At 41.1% G+C, this 25,062-nt stretch overlaps 1 protein-coding gene across 3 annotated transcripts in view; it reads right to left on the bottom strand.

Annotated features, from left to right (window-relative positions):
• Positions 1-534: 534 nt before the first annotated feature.
• The window catches only part of EPN2 (epsin 2), a 305,236-nt gene continuing 280,708 nt past the window's right edge, over positions 535-25,062 (bottom strand). For all 3 annotated transcript variants that reach the window (XM_085628997.1, XM_085628999.1, XM_085628998.1), the window contains one exon: positions 535-4,769. In XM_085628997.1, coding sequence (XP_085485123.1) covers positions 4,438-4,769 — 332 coding nt within the window. In that variant the 3' untranslated portion in view covers positions 535-4,437. The remainder of the gene's footprint in view (positions 4,770-25,062) is intronic.

Genomic DNA, 25,062 nt, shown 5'->3' with positions numbered 1-25,062 from the left:
ACAGGGATTAGCATTGATTTTAATAATAAGGATTTATTTCTACCCAAACAAACCTTTTTAGCAGCATCGGGATAATGAAAGACTGGGAAAAAGCATAACTTACTAACTTGCACTGTGCAGTTTGCATGCAGCTCTTTGATGGCAGTTCAAAGCTCACTGTGCTAGACTACGATTGGAACTTGTGAACTGCACAATAACAAAAGAATATCTGTGGCAAAAGCAGGAACCCACTGAGCCGTGCACAAAACAAAATACTTTTTTTTTTTTTTTAAATGCATGGTAGACATTCTTTGTAGCAGGCATATTAACCACCAGCGCTTCCCAAGATGAGTCAAAGCTGCCACTGGACAAAACCTCCATCTCAGTGCTTTTAAAACTGCTGATGGGGACCCCCTAGGAATGTGTCGCGGACCCCAGTTTGGGAACCACTGATCTAGCATCAAGAGACCATAGGATGTTAGAGCACTTCACTACTCCGACTAAAAATGTGTGTTAATTGAAAGCCATAGGCATCAACACACTCCGACTCTGCAATGTAAACAATACCATTTTAATTCCAACCACTGCTCCTTCAAGCCCCATCTGCTCACGTGTGAAATTTAGATGGAATTAAAAATCACATTGCATTTTATGTAACAGTCCTTGGTTAGGGAAACAAAGACATTACACAGAACAGTACATACGCTTGTATGATACAATAGTACATATGATAAATTATATATTATACAGTAAAACATCAATGGTCAGTACAAATGCACAAAAAAGCAGCCTGCTCCAAGATATATAAAACGTTTTGATAGATTGGTCGCGTTAATATTTCTAAAGTTTCAATTGCTGTTCAATATTGTACCATGGAAAGTGAATGTCACAAATCCCAACATCTGAATACATAATGATATTGGTCGTGGTGAATATTAACGAAGATGGCTAACAGTGGGAGTGGTCTGGCATTTATGACCACTACATCAACTATCACAGTGGTTCTTGCTCCGGCATTCCGCATAACCAGGCATATGAGGAGGACCCAATGGTTACACACTCTGGTTCCTAAATGGCACTATTCAATTAACTGCATTGATATTCCTATTTTTGGTGGAGCTGATTAGGTTTACAAAAATGAAGGGATAAGACATAGAAAAAACATCTTAACACTACTAATTGGCCTTGTTGACCAGTAAGGCTACTTTAGGCTGTGCAATTTACAACTAAAGCACCTTATTTCTAAGAGGAAAAAAATTAATTTGAAAAATAGCTTGTTATCAAATGACAGGTGACTGTTGCTCTAAAAATGTATCTCCAAGTTCCATTATGATTGAGCGATAGTGCTAGTATGGCATTCACTTTGAAAAGATATTTGAAACGCATGAGAGAGGACGTCTCTAATTGCCAAGCCACATGGAGATTACAGGGTATTAATACATTGTTATTTAGTCAAGCATGCCTTAACTCCGAAGATCAAAACATAGCCTCAACAATGTTCAAGCTCACAACATGTGTGAATGACAATTTTAGAAAGTACTTATGAAATTCAATACCATCAGATTGCATGAATTGTTCAACTCTTTAGGGAAATCATCTCATTTGAAATTTTAAAGGAAAGATCATCCAGGAGTAATTTGTTACAACTGGTAAATCTCTGCAATTCCTTTAATGCTCTTCTCATATACTTGCAAATCCATGTGTGATTTACAGTAGAGTTGAACCGCCTTAGGGTTGATGAGCTGATTATTGGAATGTTATCAAATAATCTGCACACTTCATAGTTTTGAGCAATACCATTCAACTTTCTTTGTCCAAATACACTATAATTTTTGTTAATGAAGGGATCTCACAGTATGTAACATGGAAGAAGGATGCACCTCATAGGATATTGGTGAATTTTAGTCAGAGGAATTGTTAGTTGCGATGACTGCAAATCACTTGCTATTATGAAATGTAAGCATACCTTCAAGCGCATAACATAGGGACACTAGCTTTTGTTTAAGAAGGCAATATTAATGCAAACCCTTCATAAGAAAATGCAGTAATGTATTTACCAATTATGCATTTTCTTTTAAATATTAGCATTTTCAACTGGTCATCCTGATACAGAACAAACGTGAGGTGGGAATGCACTCCATGTAAACATATATACTTACAGATATGCTGTTTCACTCAACAATGGGTAGGAAACAGTTTAAGTAACACCAAAGTACTGGGCACTCAATTGGCTGCAATTCCTTTCAACATTACTTGACACAGAAGATACCTTGCTCTACTGTCCCATGACAACTTCCATGAAATGAAAGACTGACAGGCAAACTCTACTTAGAATAATCACCTTCTTCCTCAGATCAAGTTATGATACAAATTTGTGGATTTGAAAGGAACGCATGTTTGCATATTTGCGGTGGGTGGCAGGTGAATGCTGCAAAAAAATATTTTGATGAATTCAAGAAAAGTCAATGACGGAAAATCTTTGGGATGAAGCAGGATTAACCTTGAGAATTCAGTAAATATAAAAAAAAACATTTTATCTGTTAAAAAACAGGTGGACAGGAGAGCAGGTAAGTTGAGGATACAAAAAGAAAACAGAGGAAGTGCGAAGATGTAAATGTTAGGAAAAAAGTATGAATGACTAAATGAGAAATGTATGCAATAATAAGACGAGACAAACAGAAAAGAAATGAGAGTGAGTGAAGCAGCACTTGGAAGATCAAGAATGATTTGAAAAGATGTATAAGAAATTAAGCAGAAAACATTAGGAAAGACTGTGGATTTGCTATGAACCCATTTTTTTTCATGCATTTGATTGTCCAGACACTTTGAAAGACAATACGTAATCAGGGAAGGCCGCTATGGTACATCATGTCTTTAGCACTAACACGTATGCAGCTTTTAGGTTACTGTTTTGATATGACTCCTATATACATCTGCTCACAAAGAAAAAGGTACATAAACACTATTTAAACATCTTTACATCAACTTATCAACATGGGCACAGTGTAGTGTTGATAACAAAATGGAGAAAGTTTAAATGATACCAGCATATAAATGTAGAATCTATTAACACGTGGCACTTGCTTCTGATATAACTTTGCTGAAAGTTGCCTCCGCAGAGTAAAAAGAAAAATAAACTTTCATTATGCCTTCGAAAAAGACAAACTTGTTTACATTTTATAATTTAAGCACAGAGAATGAAGAGTAAAAAGCAAGTAAAACTTAGCGGGTTGAAAGTCTTAAATCTCAAGAATCACATAATATCTAACATTTTACTTTTGCAAAACTAAACGTTGCCAGAAACTGTATACTTTTCAAATACCAAATTAAAGGAAAAGTAATTACATTTAGAGTCCAAATTTCCCTTTTTAAAAATATGTTTTCACCTTAACAAGTCGCTTAAAACCATAAATAAGTGAGCACAATAAAAAGATTTGGCTTCCTCAATACATTTCAGCCACACCTAATAAAAATTCCACCACAAAATGAAACTGTTAAATAACATTATAAAAATATTAGCAAAAATGACTAGTACGGTAGGTAAAAATCTGCAAAATCAAATATGAAATTGTAGTAAATCAGAATGTGCAAAGGTATCAAAAAATAACTACATGTAGTAGATTGTAGCTTAAACTAGGTGAAAGTAGCCAAATTTCATTAAAATTTGCTCTTCTACTTTGTAAATATAACTCACATGGCAAGTCAAATTAAAGCAAGATCTGAATAAAATGCCACGTTTCAGTCGATACTGAAGAGGTGTGGCAGCCTACACACTAAAAGCTCATTAAAAGGTTTTTAACGTATGCACTGTATGTAGCCTCTTTCACTTAATAGCTTAATTTTTTCATTCTTTGATATACAAATAAGCTTTTCTTTTTATAAAAGCTCTAGCAAGAAAGTTGGGTGACAATCTGCCAACACATTTCTAGAGAAAGCAGTTTTCAGTGCTCCTGTAGTTTTTGAATGTTTCTAAAAATAAGCACTGTAGGTGTGAAAATGATTTTTTACATAACATAAACCTCCATCTATTAGCATACAAATTAATAATATTCCTATAAAATGATAACCTGAAAAAGGTCAACCAAAATATGAATTATATGGAGGGTCCAGTATGCTATTGACTCCTACTAAAATTTAAGTTACGGTACAAGAGGCAGGTGCATCTTTAAAAGTGAAACTAATGACATAACTGAGTTATCACCTATACCACAGCTGGACATAATCTAACTCTGGTGATGAGACAACATTCTGTGCCAGGATGACAAACAAAAGAAGGAGATCTTCTGGAGAAAAGGCTAGTTAAATTGAGCATGTAAAACACAAAGTTCTTTGAAGTTCAAAACTGTAAACTGCAAATCTACTTCAAGTCTCCTCTCTGATGATGCATCTGAAAGTGGCTTTGTTCAGTTTCTTGGACAACAAGCATCAGCTGAAGATAATCCAAAATGTTGGGAGTCTTCAGAGGAGGAAAGGGTTAGTCGTGTTCATAGATTGAGCTGCAGATGGAGGCAATCCAGTGTTATGAAGTGGTTGGGACACTGGGCCACCAATACTCATGTTCGTGGCCGGCCCCAGCCTGGAGACAGACACCATGTTCCCCATAGCTGGAACAGGTTGCACTGCTACAGCAGCAATAGAAGGGTGGTGCATTGACTCCATGCTCACAGAGGGCATTGCATTGAAAGACTGGCTAACTCCCATCATCGGACTCGACCTCAGCTGATTTAGTGTCAGGGGCTGAGGCTGGTTCACCTGGAAAGGATTGATGGGAGGTGCTGCTGCAGATGCACCTAAAAGAAAAAGAAAGAATATTATACCCATTGAAAACAATTCCTATATGCCACTGCGATACCGCTTACATAACTCCATGTTTCTGGACACAGTTTTCAGGCCTAAATATAGCTGCCTCCCAAAGGGTGGGATTCAGAAAATTCAAATAGCCTACAAAATGGCAGTGTGACTGGGTTGAGGCCTCTGCAAATTTGGCCATGCTTTAGAGAATTGACACTCTTTGCACTGGCTTCTGGTCAAAGGATACAGTTCAAGGTACTCTGCTGGGTGCATTGACCCTATTAATCATGTCAATTTTATGAAGCTAACAGAACAGATGTGTGTAGATGGAGGGATGGCAGGTTACTTCAATCAACATTCTAATCATCAGTACAGGATTCATTATTTCCTTCAGATTATGTAGCAGCTCTACCAGAAGACCTAAAGACCACCCCTGTATCTGACATTCTGCCTTGCACACAATCGCATGGTTCTCTGATTGGTATTTAATGTAAATTATTGAACCACATGAACATTTGCCAATTCATATAATGTTATACAATGATGTCATGAATTGGTGGGGATGTGCGAAAGCAACAATGGAAACCAAGAAAAGGTTTTACTCAGTATTCTGGATATAGTTAAAGGAACTAAAGACGTGGGCGTTGGCAAATATGGGAGGGCTGTGAAAAGACTTAAACGCAAACAAATATAACAAGGCATGTTATATATGAGGGACTCAAAGGTTAATTTATTGAAGAGGCTACATATTCTTGATCTGGTTTAATCAGAGCAAGTCTGAAGCTTATCCTCCAAGGTATACTACACAGGGTACGACAGCCAACCTCCCAATCAACTGGGAATCAACATTTACAGAACTCTGGGGACAAACCACCAATATGATCGGTGTACTGGATGATCTCATATAGAAAGTAGAAAGATTTGACTTACATTTTCACAATTTTAATGGCTAAAAGGATCAAATGAGCAAAAATGATAGTCTCTCTGTCTCTCTCTCTCTCTCTGTATATATATATATATATATATATATATATATATATATATATATATATATATAACCAACAAAATCCTTTCCAGGAAGATTGGAACGCACTCTCAGATCCTTTGTTGATATTCAAAATCTTCTTTATTAAGCCATCAAATCCCAAACATTACCGGGAAATAACCAACGCGTTTCGCTATCAGCCGATAGCTTGTTCACGGTCAGTTTTTCACATTCAAAAACAACCAATAAAAACATCTTGATGCCATAACATGTGACTCGTGATGTCACTTACTTTGGGCATAAGACTTATGGTCATTGTAGTTCACATATTGTACAGCCATTTCATCAACCCCAATATTAAGACTTTTTTTGATAGGCCATTTGCGGCAAATAGATATAATACACAAGGAAGTGCATACAATATCCCTCGATTCATTTTATGTGTGTCCACCCTTTTCTGTTAGCGGTATTCACAACTATTCATTTACATATATATTTATGGCGGAAATTCGTTATTCCCTTATTTCAAATGTATATGTCTATCTGTATGTGAAGCAGATTTAGTCTTCTTATAATGGTTTGTCGCCGGGAATTATGTATATCATGCCCCATTATGATTGCAGCATTATTGGCCTCAGAGAACGCTCAATTAATGTTACTGTTAGTAATCGAATTTAAAACTGTGCTCTGATAGGTCCCCTCAAATTAGAAAAAGACTCCGGATTAAATCAGTCCTGGTATCAAGGTTGACACAGGATGAAAGGATATATATATATATGTATATATATATGAAAGTAAATTATTACTTAGTGCCCTCCAGTGGGCTTATAATTAACAGATATACAATGGTGTGTATCTGTGGGTATGTTGTCTTCCCAAAGCTGTGTTAGTTTCCAAAACCTAACGTCACCAGGATGTAACTGTGTGGAGTGTCCTAGCTGCAGGGTGTTCCTACCTTATTCAATAGGTATCTTTAGGTCAGATGGCTGGCTTGTAAGTAATTATGTGTGTGAAGTTACTGTTTATCAATTCCCTCCTCAACTTCCTCTCTTGGGGTATCTCTCGCAGCTATTTTTCTTATGTCATCACGTGGTCCTATAAGTGTATATATAATTCTTCGCTTTGATTAAGACCCCATGGTATGTAAGTCCTGAAGTACAAAATTTGTCGCAATTCTCTGCGTCTCAGGTTTTTTTCTCGGTCCCCTCCTCTTTCATGTGCTGGGATTGTCTCTAGAGCATAGAAGCGTAGAGATTTCCAATCTCCTCCATGGTGGCTTTCCATATGTTTGGCAACCGCGTTGCTCCTGTCTTTGTTGACCGTTGCTCGTACATGTTCGAGGATTCTCTTTTTCAGTTCACACTTGGTGCTGCCAATATATTTCTTCAGACAGGGACATTCAATTACATATACCACATATTGGCTTTTACATGTGATAAAGTCTTTGATTTGCCATTTTTTATCATCCGGCAGATTAACCTCAGTGATGTTTTTTGCAATTTGACAAACTTTGCATGCATAGCACTTTTTGAAGCCCTTAGTTCATAGCCATAGTGTTCCCTTTTTTCTGTTGTGATCTTGATGGTGGCTATGGACTAGTTTGTCTCGTAGGTTCTTGGCACGTCGGAACGTGATCTGGGGATGTTTTCCCATACTTTCGCTTACAATTGGGTCCAGTTGTAGGAGTTTCCAATTTTTACGAAGGATGTCCCCTATTTGTTTGGCTTCTTTGGAATGATCCAAGATTAATCTTACTGTCGGGGTCTGTTGGTTGGTTGTTCAGCTCTTATCTCCTTTGTAATTTGCATCCAAAATGATTTCTCTTTTTTTCTCATTGGCACGTTTCCAGCATTTTTGAATGATACCTTTTTTGTATCCACGATGTTTGAATCTTTTTGCTGTGTTTTTGCTGTGTTCCACCCATTCCTGTTCAGAACAAATTCTTCGCAGTCTCAGGAATTCCCCGTAAGGGATGTTGTCCTTCACCGATGTTTTGTGGAAGCTGTTTGCGTGTAAGGTTCATACACGCAAACAGCTTCCACAAAACATCGGTGAAGGACAACATCCCTTAAAATGAATCGAGGGATATTGTATGCACTTCCTTATGTATTATATCTATTTGCCGCAAATGGCCTATCAAAAAAGTCTTAATATTGGGGTTGATGCAATGGCTGTACAATATGTGAACTACAATGACCATAAGTCTTATGGCCAAAGTAAGTGACATCACGAGTCACATGTTATGGCATCAAGATGTTTTTATTGGTTGTTTTTGAATGTGAAAAACTGACCGTGAACAAGCTATCGGCTGATAGCGAAACGCGTTGGTTATTTCCCGGTAATGTTTGGGATTTGATGGCTTAATAAAGAAGATTTTGAATATCAACAAAGGATCTGTGAGTGCGTTCCAATCTTCCTGGAAAGGATTTTGTTAGTGATATTGTGACGGCTTTGGCTCTGCTGGGAATCGCACCGAAAACAGAAGCGCCAGGGGTTCACAGAACGGAGCTAATTTCGAGCGGATATTATATATATATATATATATATACACACACACACACACACACACACACATACATGCACTAGTTTCCTCAAAATACTTCATTGCATGGGGAGAAGCCTACTTACCAGACAGGTGTGCTGTTTTTTTTTTTAGGGGGGTGAAGCAAGAGCGTAGACATTACATCAAGGAGGGAAGGGCTAAAAAGACCAGTAGATACGGGGAGGATTTAATGCCCATGAATCTGGAAACATTTTCAGGTTGTGCAACTGCAAAGTGCAATTAAGTGTCTGGACAGTAATGACTACATGTAGCAATGGAAAGGATACACTTCCCTGAAATGGGTACTATGCACTGAAATTCCCAGATTTATTTGAAAGTCAATACTCCTGCAAGTTGTACATCAGCAGTATGGAAAGATGTTGCACCCAAGTAAAACTTATAGGCAAGACCAGCCATGTACTGAGGTATGGCAAACGGTGTCTGCACCGCCAAACTGTATTCATAAGTAGTTTGGAAAAAATGTCGAGAATGAACTTATTCCTACAAAAGACCTGGTAATAGAAAGGCATCTTATGCATTAAAAATAATTTTGTTAAATCCACTTCCCTAATAAAACAGTACGCACATGTCTAGGCTGCAATGATTGCTAAATGGATTATGGGTGTTGAAGCTTTCTAGGATAATACCATATTGTCATACATAATAACGGCTGGAGGATGTCACAAGTTAAATGGAATCATTTAACTGATGCTGCAGAAAATGATCTGCTACTAGATATATTTAGGCTTCGGAGAGATTAAATATTCATCTTGAACATCAACTCTGATGAGCATTTGCCGAAAGCATGAATAAAAACTAAAGGTGTCTCAGTGAACCCAAACTTTCTATTAAATCAAAACAGTTAATTAACAGGATGCTTTATCACACCATACACCGTACATTTATTACATTTTACATCCAAAACGCCCACATTTCACATACAAAGACAGAGTTTATACATCTAGTATAGGAGTATCCAGCAACTGTGGAGTTTTGAAGTGAAGCTATACAAACAATTTCATAAATGTTAGATGCTTGAATAGTGTTGGAGCCGGCTCGCAATCTAAAGGTAGAATAAACAAAATTAGATACTAGATAGAAAACATTTCTGGGGCTTGCAAGTTTGCTCATAAAAAGCATAATTTCCTTTTACTGAGAAAAAGGTTTTTTAGTTTTTTGGTGGGCTGGTAAATGTGAGAATAATTGTTGAGACTGGCGATGTTTCAGTGGTTGGATACTCAGTTATATTTGCCTATTTCACCCTCTTACAAAGTTATAGAAAGACTTGAGTGGGCTCATTTTCTAATTAATCTCTCCACGAATGCGTAGAAATGGTTAACACAATACTGTTCCTGGACTTTTCGTGTATAAAATTAAGCCAGCTAGGTACTATTGACAAGTGGTATGGCAACCCTCTTGCATCTTGTGCTAAGAACTGAATTGAAGGGAGATTACTGACCCATAGAAAGGAACTCTGGGGATGGTTGGTTCTCTGCATTTAATTTACTCCTCTTTATCAACAGCAATATCTATGGAGCTATACTGAGATGCTGTATTCTTTCGCCCAAGTTTTTTCCCCCATAGACTACTATGGAGTTTTACCCCTTTAGGGACAGACATTTTTTATTTGAACGATTCTGGTCTCTTAGCATTAATGCTTGTGCAACCAAATCTACAAACAAGTTTTACAAATTAAAGACCTATGTTTCTGTGATAACCAATTAACACTAAAATCCACTTACACGCCTAGTACCTTTGCCTCCTGTGAACGAACCTGCTTGGAATTGTAAGGCACTGGCAGGAAGATAAAGCGGAATTTACTATTTCAGTTAATCATGACTTTTTGCATTCTGAACGCGAGCTTAGAGGCCTGCCCATTGCTTACTATTGGTTTGTTTCATTGTCACTCTTATTTGCGTGCTTTTTATTGGTCAGCTGCCGTAGGAGTCCTTCCTCTTCGTGTGTTTGTCTCTTCCCTGGAGATTAGACACATTACTTGTGCTCTTCCACTGCTTGTTTTTAGGCACTACTTTTTTATTTGTGTTAAGCACTGAACCAGAGTGTATCTTTTTCAGTAGCCTCCATCTGGTAGGTCTGTCATGTCAGTGCTCCTCCCGCCCATCTTCCTTCCCTCATCCATGCTGCTTGTCCTCACTCACCCTTCCAACTTTCTTTGTTGTTGCTTGGCCCTAACCGTACTAGCGGGAAAAAAGCACTATGAGGTAAACACCACTGGCCGTGTCACAGTGTTTCCCAACTCACTCAGTGTTGCCTTTTCCCTTCCTGCCCTCCTACCTACCTGCAATGACCATCGTTCCCTCATCCAGGTTACTTGCCCCAACCCGCCCTTCCCTCTCCGTGTTGCTTGCCCCCTCCCTCGTACTTGTTGCTTGCCTCAACCTTTGGTTCCTCCCTCACCACCCATGTTGCTTGCCACCATTCACCTGCCATCACAAAAAAAAGTGCTATGACGCGGATGCTGCTAGTTCCGCCATAGCTTTTTTTTTTTTTTTAAATTAAACTTTTCTCCACAACAGCCACGCTGCTGTACTACATGAATAAAATACAATGACAAAGCTAATAGCTCGTTTCATAACCCAGCACTTACATGCCATGTAGTGACAAAAACATGGTTTTGAAAACACCATCAGTTTCAACTCAAGAGTTAATCTGAATACCCTTTCTGAAGCCAACTAAGGCTTGTGTGTAGTCAAAGCTACAAAGGTGGAAGGGTTAGGAGATGTAAAATGAGGCTAGTATTTAAACTGCTAAAATTCAATAGTTTAATCAGTCAATCGTAAACCTTTGCTCAGTGACTGTCGTCATCGGGGGTTCTCAGCTTAGACGAACTCACTCCTTTCATAAATCACCATAAAGATCAAAGTATCAAACAAGAGCTGAAGAATTAAATTCTAAATATTGGAATGCTGTCTCTGGTGAAGAACTGGTCATATTGGGGAACAGTAAAAGGAAAATGTTATTCTGTAAACATCTGTTCACTGTATGTGTGGCTGTCGACAGACATACTGTACTTCAACTGTAAAGCAGTCCTCCCATTTTTTTTTTTATTTTACAGAGTTTTATATGGCGCAAAATTGACCTGAATCGGGTATCAGAGCGCTTTACATAGCACCAGTTGCATTACATGAGGACACATTCATTTTTTTGTTAGGCACGGGGAGATTAAGTGATGCCCAGAATCACAGGATGTTCAGCGTCATTGTCGAGTCTCAAACCCAGATTCAAGGCCGACCGCCCTAGCCGTTAGGCCAACTCCTCTACCATAAACAGTGACTAGCCTGTTGGTGTTGCAGCAGACTGAAACAGTGTACAGAGTGCAACCTGGTCAACATTGGTTTACTGGCGTGCTAGTACATCATACAATAGTGTTTTGTGAAAGTGTGTGGTGTAGACCAAGTAGCTGCTTTGCTGATGTCAACTATGGGAATGTTGCCCAGGAGGCCCCGTTTTTTTCGGGTAGGGTGGGGCACTTGGAGTAATAGGCAAAACCCTCTTGGCTTTTGCATAACATGTTTGGATACATTTGCTAGTCTATACCTGATTTTGAATGGAGAGACCGCCTTAGGAAGGAATTTAGGGTTAGAGTGAAGGACAACCCTATTCCTATAAACATTAAAGAAAGGTTCTTCCAATGTTAAAACTTGGAGCCCACTGACACGCCTGAGTGAGGTGATGGCAACAAGAAAAGCCACCTTCCAGGAAAAAAATTGAAGGGCGTATGAATGAAAGAGCTTGATTAGAGTACCCATAAGTCATTTTAAGGACGATATTGAGATTCCTCAAGGGGGACAGATGGGACCCATGGAGGACTGACCCTTTTGAGGCTCTCCATAAAATCTTTTATACATGGAGTCCTGAAGAGGAAAGTGTGTTGTCTATTTTGGAGACAAGCAGCCACAGCAGCTACGTGGAGCTGGATGAAGGTGATGGCTTGCCCACATGTCTTATAGTTTAGTAGGTAGCAGACAATGTCCAGGACTATAACTGTTAAGGGGATTCATGTTTTCTGACAGGCAGTAATGGATAAACCTTTCCATTTGGCAGCGTAGCAGCCGCCAGTAGTAGGACTGCACGCTTCCTTTAGAATGCTCCTGGATTGGGAGATAAGTTTAGATAACGGAACTCTAAGACCTCAGTAGCCAGATCGCAAGGTTGAGACTCCTGGGGAATGGGTGCCCGATTTCTCAATGGTTCTGCGAGAAGGTCCGGCCTGCTCGGGAGCCTCTTGTACGGAACCACCGAGAGCTCAAGGAGAGTGGTGAACCAAGGCGGTGTGATCCACCAGGATGAGAATGAGAGAAATTCGCCAAAGCCTCCAAACCAAAAACAGAAGGAGAGGGAGAGGTGGAAGACGTAGGCAAATATCCTTGACCAGTTCATTCATAGTGCATTGCCCCTGCACTGCGGGTGTGGGATTCTGGAGGCCATGTTTGGCATTTTGATTTTTCTGCCATGACGAAGAGGTCCATGTCGGGAAGACCCCATTACTGGAAGCACGGGAGGAGGATTTTTAGGTGAAGTTCCCACTCATGGACTTCTTGCTGCATCCTGCTGAGGAGGTCTGCAATGTAGTTGTCCACCCCCGGAAGGTACTCTGCCAGCAGATAGATCCAGTGGTGAAGAGCTCACCTCCAAATGATCTGGGATAACTGTGAGCGCTGGGAAGAGTGAGTCCCGCCCTCTTTCTGTAGGTAGTGCGTGGCTGTCATGTTGTCCGTCCACATGAGGACTACCTTGCCCACAGTGTGGCATAGGAAGGCCTTCAATGCTAGGTGGACAGCTAACAGCTCTAGATAATGGATGTTTAGATCTGTGACTGGCTTCCCACTGGCCTTGTAAATGCACACCCCACCCTGTGTGAGAGGCGTTTGATGAAATGGTAATCTCCTAAATCAGGTGTGGCGCCGAGGCCATGGTGACTGACTCCGGAATCTGCGCCTGCAACAAGTTGTTGGTGTACTACCACTGCATAGAGTGATAGGTGGTTGATCTACACTAGATTGACCCAATGACTCGCCAATGGAGACCACTGATGCGTAAGCATTCTTGCAGCAGGCGCATGTGTAACATGGTGTGGGGGACTATGGCAATGCAGGAAGACATCATGCAAAGGAGGGGCATGACTGTCCGGACTGTGACCTGTTGATTTGGCTGAGAAAGAGAGAGCAGCACATGGAAGGACTGCATCCTTATCCACCTCTGTATTGAAGACTGCCTCTAGATAGGGTTGGATCTGAAGGGGTTGAAGGTGGGACTTGGCGTTGACGAAAACCACAGGTAATGTAGGTTTATTGTGGCCTGGGTGTATGTGTGAAAATGTTGCTGAGTTGCGCTCTTTATCAGGCAATTGTCCAGGTAAACAGCCAATTGTCCACGGAAGGGAATACATGGATGCTCTGTCATCGCAGGCGTGCGGCTACCACTGTGAGGAATTTTATGAACACTGGGTACGGTACTGACCCCGAGCGGTAGCCCCTTGAACCGATAGTGGTTGCCACTTACCACAAACCGGAGGTAGTAACCATGCACTGGATGAATAAGGATGTGGAATTAAGAGTCTAAGGTAGAGTGCAGCCATGAAGTCGCCTTGCTGTAGCAGTGAATTACATCCTGAAGCGTGACCATGTGGAAATGTTCTGACAGGATATATTTGGTGAGGGGTCGGAGGTCCAGGGTAGCCCTGAGGGACCCATCCTTCTTGGGAATGAGGAAGTAGAGGGACTACTTCCCAGTGTCCTGTAGGGCTGATAGACTAGTCATCTGGAGACCCTCCTCGAAGTGGAGCTGCTTCTTTGATGTCTGCGTGGAGGACGCCGGTGGCTAGGCGAGGATATGGCCCATGTGAGGATGCATCCTAATGCACCGCTGGTGGGCATCAAGTTCGTTCTACAGCTTCTAGAGGACAGGTTCCACAGAACCAACTGAAGATGGCGGCTTTGGTGCCAAGTACTTCAGTGCCAGTGCATGGGTCGTCAGCGCCTAGCGTGGTTTTAAAGCCAACAGCTTAACACTGAAGGGCGTTTCAGTGCCAAGGTGGAGGCAGTCGATGCAGAGGGCTTCAGCTTCAGAATCTTGTTTGGCACTGAGCCGTGGCTGGGCACGGTGTCCAAAGTGAATGTTTGGTGTTGACCACGGCCAGAAGGCAGTGGTGGCTTGTGAGTCTGCCTCTGAGCATCATGAGAGGCTGTCTGGCCCTTGTGGTGGGCCTGCTCAGAGGGTGGGGGACTGTACTTCTAATCGGGCAGGAGGTCTTCATTCTCCAGGTCTGAGCTGGAACTGGCATGAGGAGAGTAGGCATCCTCCTCGGCTGCCAACAAGTGCGGGTGATGTTCCTCCTTGAGGCCCAGGGTGTTGTCTCTGTTTCTGCATGACATTTCTAAGTGAAGGTTTTTGAAGAAGCAATTCAAAGGGGAGGTTCAGGCAGTCAGTAATGAAGGCAGTCTAATTTCAGACAGATGTGGTTTTCGATAGGCAGAAAGGGAAAGTCTGGGTGAAGTTAATGGTGTTTAAACCAAACTTCATAAGTCTACCCGTGTCGGACTATACAGCATAACCCAGTAGCCAGTGCAAGGATATTTGTCATCCTAGGCAAAGAGTTATTGTGCCCCAAATACTCAGACATGAGGCAGAATTTGCTACAGGAGAATCAATTTAGTCTCTATCCGTCCTATTACTAAGTAATTTACCGATCCACTTAAAAAAACATTTTTTTCTCAAATAACTAATGTAGAAGGTGGCAATTGAATTTATTTTGGAAAAGGCTGGTCAACCCCTTCTTAAATAGGTGTGGCGCCGAGGCCAGGGTGACTGACTCCGGAATCTGGGGATCACGGTTCGATCCCCGGTGCCGGCGGCAGATTAGCCCAGCACCATGTGACTCTGGGCAATAGCTTGCTTAATCTTCCCGACGGCCCCCAGTGCCTAGAGGCCCTTACGGGTGATTGTTCATGCTTAACAAATGTGGATATTATTAAATACAAAGCATTTGGCACTATCCCATGATAGTCTTCCAAGTGTGCCCTGCTGAACCACTCGTACACCTGCAGCGACCCTCCAAAAATATGAGATGACAAATGGTTGTTTCATAGATTCATCCATGTGAATGTAGCCTCAAGTGCTTAGGTAGGTACAATGAAAACTAGCTGCACCAGAGGCTCTCAAAGTATTGAACCCATTTATCATCTGGGAACTTCTGGTCAATTGCACCTTCACAAAACACTTCCACTGAGCCTTTTCTGTTTTGGAAACCCCTACATCAGTGGTTCTTAACCTTTTGACTTCTTCAGACTCCCACTTAATCGTTACTAGAATCAGGGGATCTCCACTGAGTCATTACTGGAAGCCGAGAACCCCAGCCTAAGCATTTTTGAAAAATACAGAAACAATCATTTATCAAACAAATACACAAATGATGAAATATTTGTATTATTTTAATTCACAAATATCAAAATATCAAAAAAAGCTTAGGTTTAATTGGAGGTTTGGAGCTTTCCTAACTTCAATTGAGAGCGCTCATTGTTCATACTATATTCTGTTTGATGCACCCGCACTGCTCCCACAAATCAATCTGAAGTTAAATTAATTTTTAGCCTCCAATTTCAAATTCCTTCACATTTACAGAAATTTTCAATTTTGCTTTTATATTTATATACAGTTTATTATTTTGTAAATATTAATACATTTTCTCAGCAGTCGCGGAACCCCACCCCGAGTAGGCTTCGGGTCCCCCAGACCACAGGGAAAGAACCAACACACTACAGGATTCATAGAAACCACGGCAATAAGGCAATATTGTCAGTGGAAGCATATTCTGGAATAGATTCTGAGGAAAAACAATAGGTGGGTTTTAAAGGATAATTCATCTCCCTTAACAAAACTTATGATAAAGCTTGCTCTTGCAGCTATAGTAACACATCCGTACCGTCGTTGCGCTCCCTTCTCTGGTAAGACCTCAAGCTATTTTCTTCCCCCTAACTTCGCCTTCTCCCAAAGGGCCTGCTGATCAAAGCTTCAATGGACATCCTGTCTTGCTGTAGCTACCCTACCCATGTTGATAAATCTCTACCGTTTCTGGTAGACTTTGGGTATTCATATGCCACTTGATTGTGCCTCAAGACAAATTGGCTAGCTATGTACAATATGCAAATGTTGTGTATTAAAAGTACACATGCGAAATCTACTGAGGTAGGTGGGAACCGAATATTTAGTTATTTTGGCTTTCTCTCTCTCAAAACTGCCTCTGGCTCAATGAAAGTGAATGGTAAATGTAAAGCTGCCCGATTTCGTCCTCTAACGCTCAGTCTTGACTGATATTGACCGTCGGCATGCACGCTCAAGGAGCATGTAAAGTTGTACAGATCTGCTCAACAATCCAATACATTGATGCTTTGTGGCACTTCCTTTATTCACACGCTAGGAACACACAACCAAATAAACCGGTGTTTAAAGAAAGTAAGAAACTTCACATAGCATTTATAAACGGTGATCAATCTATCTGAAGGGAAGTGTGGGCACTTTACTGGCCCTTCCTGAACTTTTAAAGTGCCTGCCTACATAAAAGTTTCAAAAAAAGATAGACATACGTGCTGTGCCATGTTTGGCTCCAAAAACATCTGGGAGAACCCAGAGAGCTAATGTCTTATGAGAGTTCGCCCACATACTTCAACGGATGGTTGAAGTGGGCTGGCCCAAGGCACCTTTCTGACTGCTGTGCTGGCTCTCTGTTGTTTGTGTATTGACAGGGGTCTGACCAGCAACTAAAGCTATCTGAAGGCAGTCCTAATCAAAATAACAGCTCTGAGTGCAGAAAAAAAAAATCCTAAGCAAATGAGGGTCTATTTTCCTAACTCCAACCCGAAGATGATTTGCAAGTGAGGGAAGAAGATCATTAGTGCAGCATGAGCGGGCCCATATGTACAATGAAGCCACCAATGCGGAAATTATCTGAAAACACCAATCTCTGCAGAGGAATTTGAACTTGAATCATCAAGACATATCCTGAAAGGGTACAATTTACTCCTTAGTGGCGGTCAGGTGACGTGCCATGCCCCCACCCCACCAATTATGTTTTCCTTGGTAAATAAAGCCTCTTGGATCTGGCGCAGTCCAGGGTCTTCCAGCATAGTCTGCACTCAACAAATAGCACGCAGACACACAGAGGGCTCTCCCTCTGGGAGGAGCTCTGCGGCGCCTTCTCCAGGTGCTTGTGGACGTCAGACAACCACTCTGGACAGGGTGAAAGAAGCGAGAGTCCCAACACAGGGCCCAATAACACTTTATTTAGAGCAACTGTACTAACATACGCCCAGTCACACATTTATAACTGCAGGTCAAAGGGCAAATTCTAGTTTAGTACCAAAGCACAGCAATGAGAAAGGCCATATTTACTGCCGCACAGATTTCACGGTCACAAGGCATCTTCAATGTGGCTTTATCTTACTGTAAATACTAACCACTTGCATCCTGGTTGTGGTTAAATCCCTTTTTAAAAAAAAAATAATACACATGAAAAATTAAACGTCAAAGATTATCTACACAGATGTGCAAATTGGTTACACTGAATCGTAACAGCACGTTACACTATGCGGATCTACATTATACATCTAACTATACTATAATCCATCTATATCTATCTATCCGTCCCTATATCTACCTATCTAGATCCGTAGATATCTACCCATATCCATCTATAACAATCTACATCTTTGTAGCTGCTGGGTTTCCGGTTGAGGTAAGCATAGTCAGTCCCATGTGTACTCAGTGTAAGGGCTCGTGTATATTTTGCCTTCGTTTTGCTCGGGCAAGGAGCTTTCTTGTTCACACTGGATCTCCTCTGCACTGCACACAACTTCGGAATAAGTGTGTTTAATCATATTTGCTGTTTCGTGAGGCAGAGTGAAGGTAACGTTTTTGCTAACCATCGTAAACACCAATATTGGCAGAGAAAGACTGCTGCTCGCGCTCCAGCTCCCGCTCTCACAGTGGAAGGGGAGCGGCTCAGTGAAAGGGGCGCGGCTCTGTGAAAGGGGCGCGGCTCTGTGAAGGGGCGCGGCTCTGTGATGGGCCGCTCACTGCGGGCCTCTCGCGGGAGGCTGCCTTCTTTCGAGATGACATGGTCGCAGCTGGGAAAGTATTTGCTTCTGAGATATGCCAGGAATGTCTTGTCCAAGCAGCTCGTTTCCGAGTGTTATGCACACAGGAAAGACCCACGGAATAACTTTACCGGCATCCCAGGGTCGCTGGCCTGGGGCCAACCCGCCTGGCGGCTCATTTGTCCAAGTGAAACCCTCCTTCTTCCAAGAACTCCGCCGACTTTACACAACGATTTCAGGAGGGCGAGCATTGGTATCTGCAGGCCAGTCGCTGCCTGGAAAACTGCGAGAAAGACGGACAGAAGCAACCTTAAAGAGGCTGACAAGAAGGGACCAGAGAGCTCCGCACAAAATGCCGCAATGCAATGAAGAAGGGATTGGGGCGAATAGTAGGGGCAGGGGGATCACTGCTCCTTTTAGTTTAAAGAGTTTAGGTAACAGAAAAACATTCACCCTTTATGAACCGTGAAGGGGATGTCGGGGTGAATGTTACTATTGATTTGCACTACCAGTCACCAAGAATAAATGATTCAGTCACCTTAGAGAGAAAAAAAGATTTCCATGCAACTCTCTTGTAAGCCAATAGGAGTACAGAATAAACGTATAACTGCTGATGTCAACCACAATCGATCAACTGACGCCATCAGGTCGATGGCAGATCATGGAGATAAACGCAGTGCTTAATTTGAGCCGGTGCTTACGGTGGTGCCCACTGGCATGCATTTTCGGGGTCCGCCACTTAATTTTCATCTTCAGACTTTAACCAAGAGAAAGAGGGGAAAAATACATGTGGAAGGAAAAAATACACATGAAGGGAAAAAAGAGAAGAAATATAGAAAATCCATGAGTAAGGGAGAAAGCGACGCCAAAGGAACCTGCAAGAGTGAGATAAAGGTGCACGGGGTGTACGGGGATTGATGAAAGAGGCCTCGGGTAGAATCAAGTCAACACAACTTTGTGTGTTCCGCTCGTAGACATTCAGTACCACTAGCCGCACGCTTCTAGGCAATCTGCAGGGACCAGCATTTATTCTTTTAGAAATTAAGCACGGGATGGACTTTTTTCAGAAATCCATTTCTTCTATTTTGGACTTCAGACAATGGCATGTTCATTGGGCCTTGAATCCATCCACTGTGCTGTGGGTCTTCCTCAGTTTTCTTTGGGATTTCCAAGCATCACATTCCTTTTTATGGAATCCTTGTATAATGTGTCCACTATATGTAGTATCAAGGTGGTCATTACAGGTTCCTCTTTATTTGCTGGGCACATTGCAAGCGTACATATCTGAAGATGTGCAACGTGTTCCAATAGAGCCGCTTGTGACATGCAGGACGTTCCTTAGATCATCGTAGCTCATATCCTAGCTTGCTACATCACTGCAACTTCAATCATCATGCTTGTTGGATACCCTACGCCCTGGCTTATAATTAGCTGCTAGGCCATGCTTGTAGAGTGCCTGGCTTATGGACACACTGGTATCTGGCCACATATGCTTGTCTACTAATCGTAGCCTAATGTCCAAGCACACAGCTTCTTGCTAGAGGTCACCAGTTAATGAGATGTTGTGAAGTGGAAGGCTTTGATGGCACTCCTGAAGGAGACACCTTCAGAGATCCTGCAAGTATCTACGTCTCCAGTCGACATGTTTGAGTGGAGATGAAGTAAGAATCCAGTAAGGAGGAATATTTTAATTTGAGAGTTGTCTCATATTGTGAAACACCGACCAGCTCAGCTAGGTTCCAGAGGGCTGCGCCGTGCATAATAAACTGCAGTCGAACAGTTTCACGGCGATTCATTTGCTCAAATAAAGAAATAAAAGTTGTTATACGAGGCGATTCTACAGAATCTTGCAGCGGAGTTCAGAGGCTGGATCAGTCTGCTAAAAACATAAGTGAATCAGAATGTTTTGCGCTTTACCTTGGCCATTTCAATGTGATTTGTTTGTCAACCAAAGACAACGGTCTCAGATTAAACGAGACATTATAAAAAATAATAAAAATCATTAGTTACATCCCTGCAAAAACAAAGTGAATTGTAATTCCACTGCTAAAATTAGTCATTTGGACTTAAAAGGAAACAACTTTACAATTGCAAAACAAGGCTATTAAAAATGCCTCACAGTAGCCACCACGTCTGTTCCTATAATAAATCTTGCCATTTATTTGCAATCATAAGTCCAAATGTCATGTTTCTTCTCACCATACAAGGGGCATTGGAAAAATAAGACCAGCAGGTTTTACTGTTAACACCGCCACAACTGCAAAGTCTACCTTGCCATGACATTCCCAACTGGTTAGAGCCAACAAAATCACTGCTGTGTTCAGGGACTTCACATCTTCATAACAATTGGTATTCACTTTGCACGATAGCACAAAATATACTCTTATCTAGTATATGCATGCATTTTTTTTTTAGCTCTTTATTTGAACATTGCTGGTCGTACAGTGAAAGGAGACAACCGTCAGTTATACATGTTAATTAAACAAAGGCAAAGCACTAATACACATGTGGAATGGCACTTTTACAGCCTGTAGTATTTCATACCGTGACGAGGACAGAGAACAGGCTTTCATGTGCTATTGACGCCGGCGCTTATCAGGGTGCTGATCTAACTGAAATGCCTATCATGGACCGTTTTTGCTGAATCCAGGATCAGGGATTTACTTGTTGATGTTGTACTCAAATGTTGGGCTGTACATTCCGGGTAGTTAGAGTCTACTCCGTCTATTTAGTCCCAGCACCTCATATGGTGCGGGGCACTGACTATTGAGCAATCGATTTATACATCAATCTTGGATCGTTCCAACTGTACTTTGATTCCAGGTTTTTATTTCTTCTGGATGCACTGAATATATCTAGCATCTGTCCCTAGTACATTACTGCTTGCAACTATTTTATATTACAATCGGAGTGATTGATCTGTCGGGTTTCCAGTCATCCTCATTGCCACAGATACCATGGCCCCTCGCACTGAGTGGAACTCGCTTTTGCCCTGAAGAAGTCCATTGTATTGGACGAAACGCGTTGGCTGGTCTACCCTACATGTTGCTTGATATGTTCTATCAATAAAAAGAGGACTTGAAGAACAAATCTTGGATACAGCATTTATAGTTGTTACAGTATTGATATGTTGGTGCACCGATTGCTCTTTATGTTGAACAATTGTTAATCACTTTGCACAACAGCACAAAATATACTCTTATCTAGTATATGCATGCATTTTTTTTTTAGCTCTTTATTTAAACGTTGCTGGTCGTACAGTGAACTAAGACTACCGTCAGTTATACATCTTAATTAAAGCAGACAGTAACAAAGGCAAAGCACTAATACTAATGTGGAATGGCACTTTTACGGCCTGTAGCATACTGCAACAATCCTTGATCCTTCATTCAGCTTTTTAAAGATGTATATATATTTTTTTAAACAAAAATGTCTACAATTTAACTGCTTTTGATAGGAGTTTAAGTTAAAAAAAAAAATCCTATTATCGAGCTCAACTAGCGTTACACCAATAACACTTCATAATGTAACTAATTAATGATTTAGATTACACAATAAAACTTTACAAAAAAGATTGCCAAGATGAATCATATGGCTGGGGAGGTGGCAGCATCAATGGTCTTAACCAATTTTGACTCAACGTAATAAACAGCACATTTTCAAACATAATTCTCCCGTCTCGATTCTGATAAGGTGCTCAGAAGTACTGGCCCAAGGGCCAAATATTTCCTTTATATTTACAGTCATATACATTCGACTATTTTACTGTTTGTGCTGAAGTCCATGCCTGCCTTCATAAATACAACAGATATGAATTATGCACTAAATATTAACTTTTAATTGGAAAAAGGCAGCCAACCACACACCCCTGATAACTTGATGACATGATGGGTAATCAGAGTTTGATTTGTTCTTGAAAGCAGTAGAAGAACTTTTATTTTCCAAATTTCTATGAGGAAAATGGTACTTCGCATGGACCCCATATCTGCCACGTTTACAGTCTTAACTGATCACCTGTAACTCAACTACAATACTGATTTGTCTGCATAAGCAACGATGAATAACACTTGCAGTTGTAATAAATTTACATCTATTCTACCAAATAAAATGCTTGTTTTAACTGATTTGGAATCTTCCACTCATTACATCAATGACCTCAACAGTGTATAGCGAAAACAGGGGTATGCTGTTCCTAGAGGAGACAGGGAAAGGAGATGCGGAAGGGAGGAGGGTGGTGTTATTTGCCAGGTGTCTGAAGGAGGAAGGATATGGGGGGGGTGGCGCCTTTTAGGAGCAAGGGCCCTAACACCCCACAAGATGTGTCATGCTTCATCATCGGGGAGCTGCACGTTAGGCCGGCGCTGCAATGCCCAATGGGATCCGCGAGGGGACTCTTTGCCGGAGGGCTTTTCTTTTCGCTGATGTGCAGTCTGAGGGGTGGAGGGGCATATGTGTAGAGAATATTACTATATAGAATGACGGGGATCTAAAATCTGTATACACAACAGTAACCCTTACGCCACTCAATTGATGTAATCTTTTTCTGATAGTGCTGAAAAACCTTCCATAGATTCTCTCGATGTATGCAACATGCTACAACTAGAGTCGCACATTTAGCCATTTTTTTTAAACAACCTTGGAACCATGTATAGTAACTAAAGGCAACCATATACATATGTTTATAGTAATACTTTTTAGTTTATCCTCTTTTATTATGGGCAACTTTCATATTAGAAATAGACCTAGGGGTGGTGGGGTTCTAGTTAATCATCCCCGCTCCCCCAATGTGGTTATAAAGGATTCCCACGTTTGGCAAATCCTTACTTGTAAACACCTATCTTATCCTCATTTCCAAGGATTTGCAGTATATGGGATGATCCCTCCACTTAGGGTATTTGCTGTACATTGAGTGACATGTTTTTATAGCACTCCAGGTCTTGTGATCATATTGTCAAAAAAACGACACCATGAAATTTCACTGCATGAGTGCGCATTAAAATGAGTTGCTTTTTTTTGGCACTAAGCATGATGCAATAAAAATGGCCTCAACCAAGGGCTATGGGCAAATGTACTTCATTTGTTACAACATTCTACCGTGAAATTTTACTGCATGAGTGCATGTAGACCTGAGCTGCGTATCTTGAGCACTAAGCACTATGCCATTCTAATAACTGTAACAACGTGCTATGGCTGAATGAACTTATTTTCTTGCAACATCATTCGGGCAACTCTTTTTCTGCTGTATGTTTTCTCCTAATACAGGACTCAAGATATTAATGCAGCGCTCTCTAGGTGAGTTATCCCTCACTATACATGCATGAGTGTGTTGCATGTTAAGTATGATTGAAACAAACATCAGGGCAGTGAGTTTTGTGTGCCCTGATGAAAGCCCTGGACCGAAGTGGCCTGTGTTTTATGGGCGGAAACATGCAAACCAATTACTGTGGTAATAGGATCATTATATCCTTATCCCCCTCACAGCAAACCTTTTAACCGTACACAAACAATAGATAATAAAGGGATACCTTGGTTGCTTGAGGTATTTTTATTTTCTTTTAGAGAGTCCGGCTAGAGAAATATTCAAAGAGCTCCCTGGAATATAGTTGAGCCTATCCTGGTTTATAAGGACCAGGATGAGACCCGATGATGAAGCATGCTACTACTAGAGAGGGTGAGGGTCAAACAAAGATTTTTTTCTTCTCTTTGCCAGCAGGGTGTTTAATAGAGGTTGAGCTTTTTTCCTGATAGTACACAAATCTGGTAAGGGATACTTTTGGTGAGGTGTGAATTTGACTAGGGAGAGAGTATCCCATTCCCTCTACATTCAAAAGTATCTTACCTTCCAGGTGGGGTATCTTATGATACGTCCATTAGGGTTTATGTTTATTAGTACATCTGATCATTTACCTGTTCTTGTATACTGAGAAATTGAAGACTGTTACAGTGGGATCTGTGTCGAAATAGTCTTGCCTTGATTTTATGAACCTTACCTGTTATGATAAAATCTTGTATTTGGACCTCCCAAAGAAGATCCTTAAGGTACAATAGCAGTTACAATTCAGCATTACGGCTGATGCAGAGATCTAACTTCACATCTACCTTCTTAATTTTATTATCACCCTGAGAAGCGGTTGATTGTAGAGAACTTTTAATCTCCTTCATGTTTTTCAGGACCCACAACTTCATCTGGTGGAGTCCGGAACTAAGCTTAGGTTTGAGTTATGACTTATAGATTGTAACACCGAGTGGCAAAGTTGAGGAAGTTGTTCCCCAGAGATCTGATGTGCTTTATTCCATGAATGTACAGTGCTGGGGGACTGCTTTAGATCTATACGAGTGCGAATTTGAGAAAAGAGATCTCAATTTTTAGAGGAGGTTTGCTGACTAATCATAAAAGGGATTTGAGGGTTATGTGATAATACCTTGTAGTTGTTTTCAATTTATGGCTTTGGAAGGTCTACTGACTAATGGAAACAAATGTTTAAACTCTGTTTTGCTCTGTGGAATGCTTACTTTACCTTGGAGTCACCTTCTTCAGTTAAGAGTTCTAGACCCAGGCTGAGTTAGGTCCGTTTGCTGAGAACGGTCTGGGCCTTGACTATCATCAAAAGGATTGTTTGTTTTGCTCTTCTCTGGTGTTGTTGTAAACCTTT

The sequence above is a fragment of the Triturus cristatus genome, chromosome 10 (genome assembly GCF_964204655.1).
Source record: "Triturus cristatus chromosome 10, aTriCri1.1, whole genome shotgun sequence".
Taxonomy (NCBI): domain Eukaryota; kingdom Metazoa; phylum Chordata; class Amphibia; order Caudata; family Salamandridae; genus Triturus; species Triturus cristatus.
The sequence above is the reverse complement of the archived record's forward strand: the minus strand, read 5'-3'. Positions and strand labels throughout refer to the sequence as shown.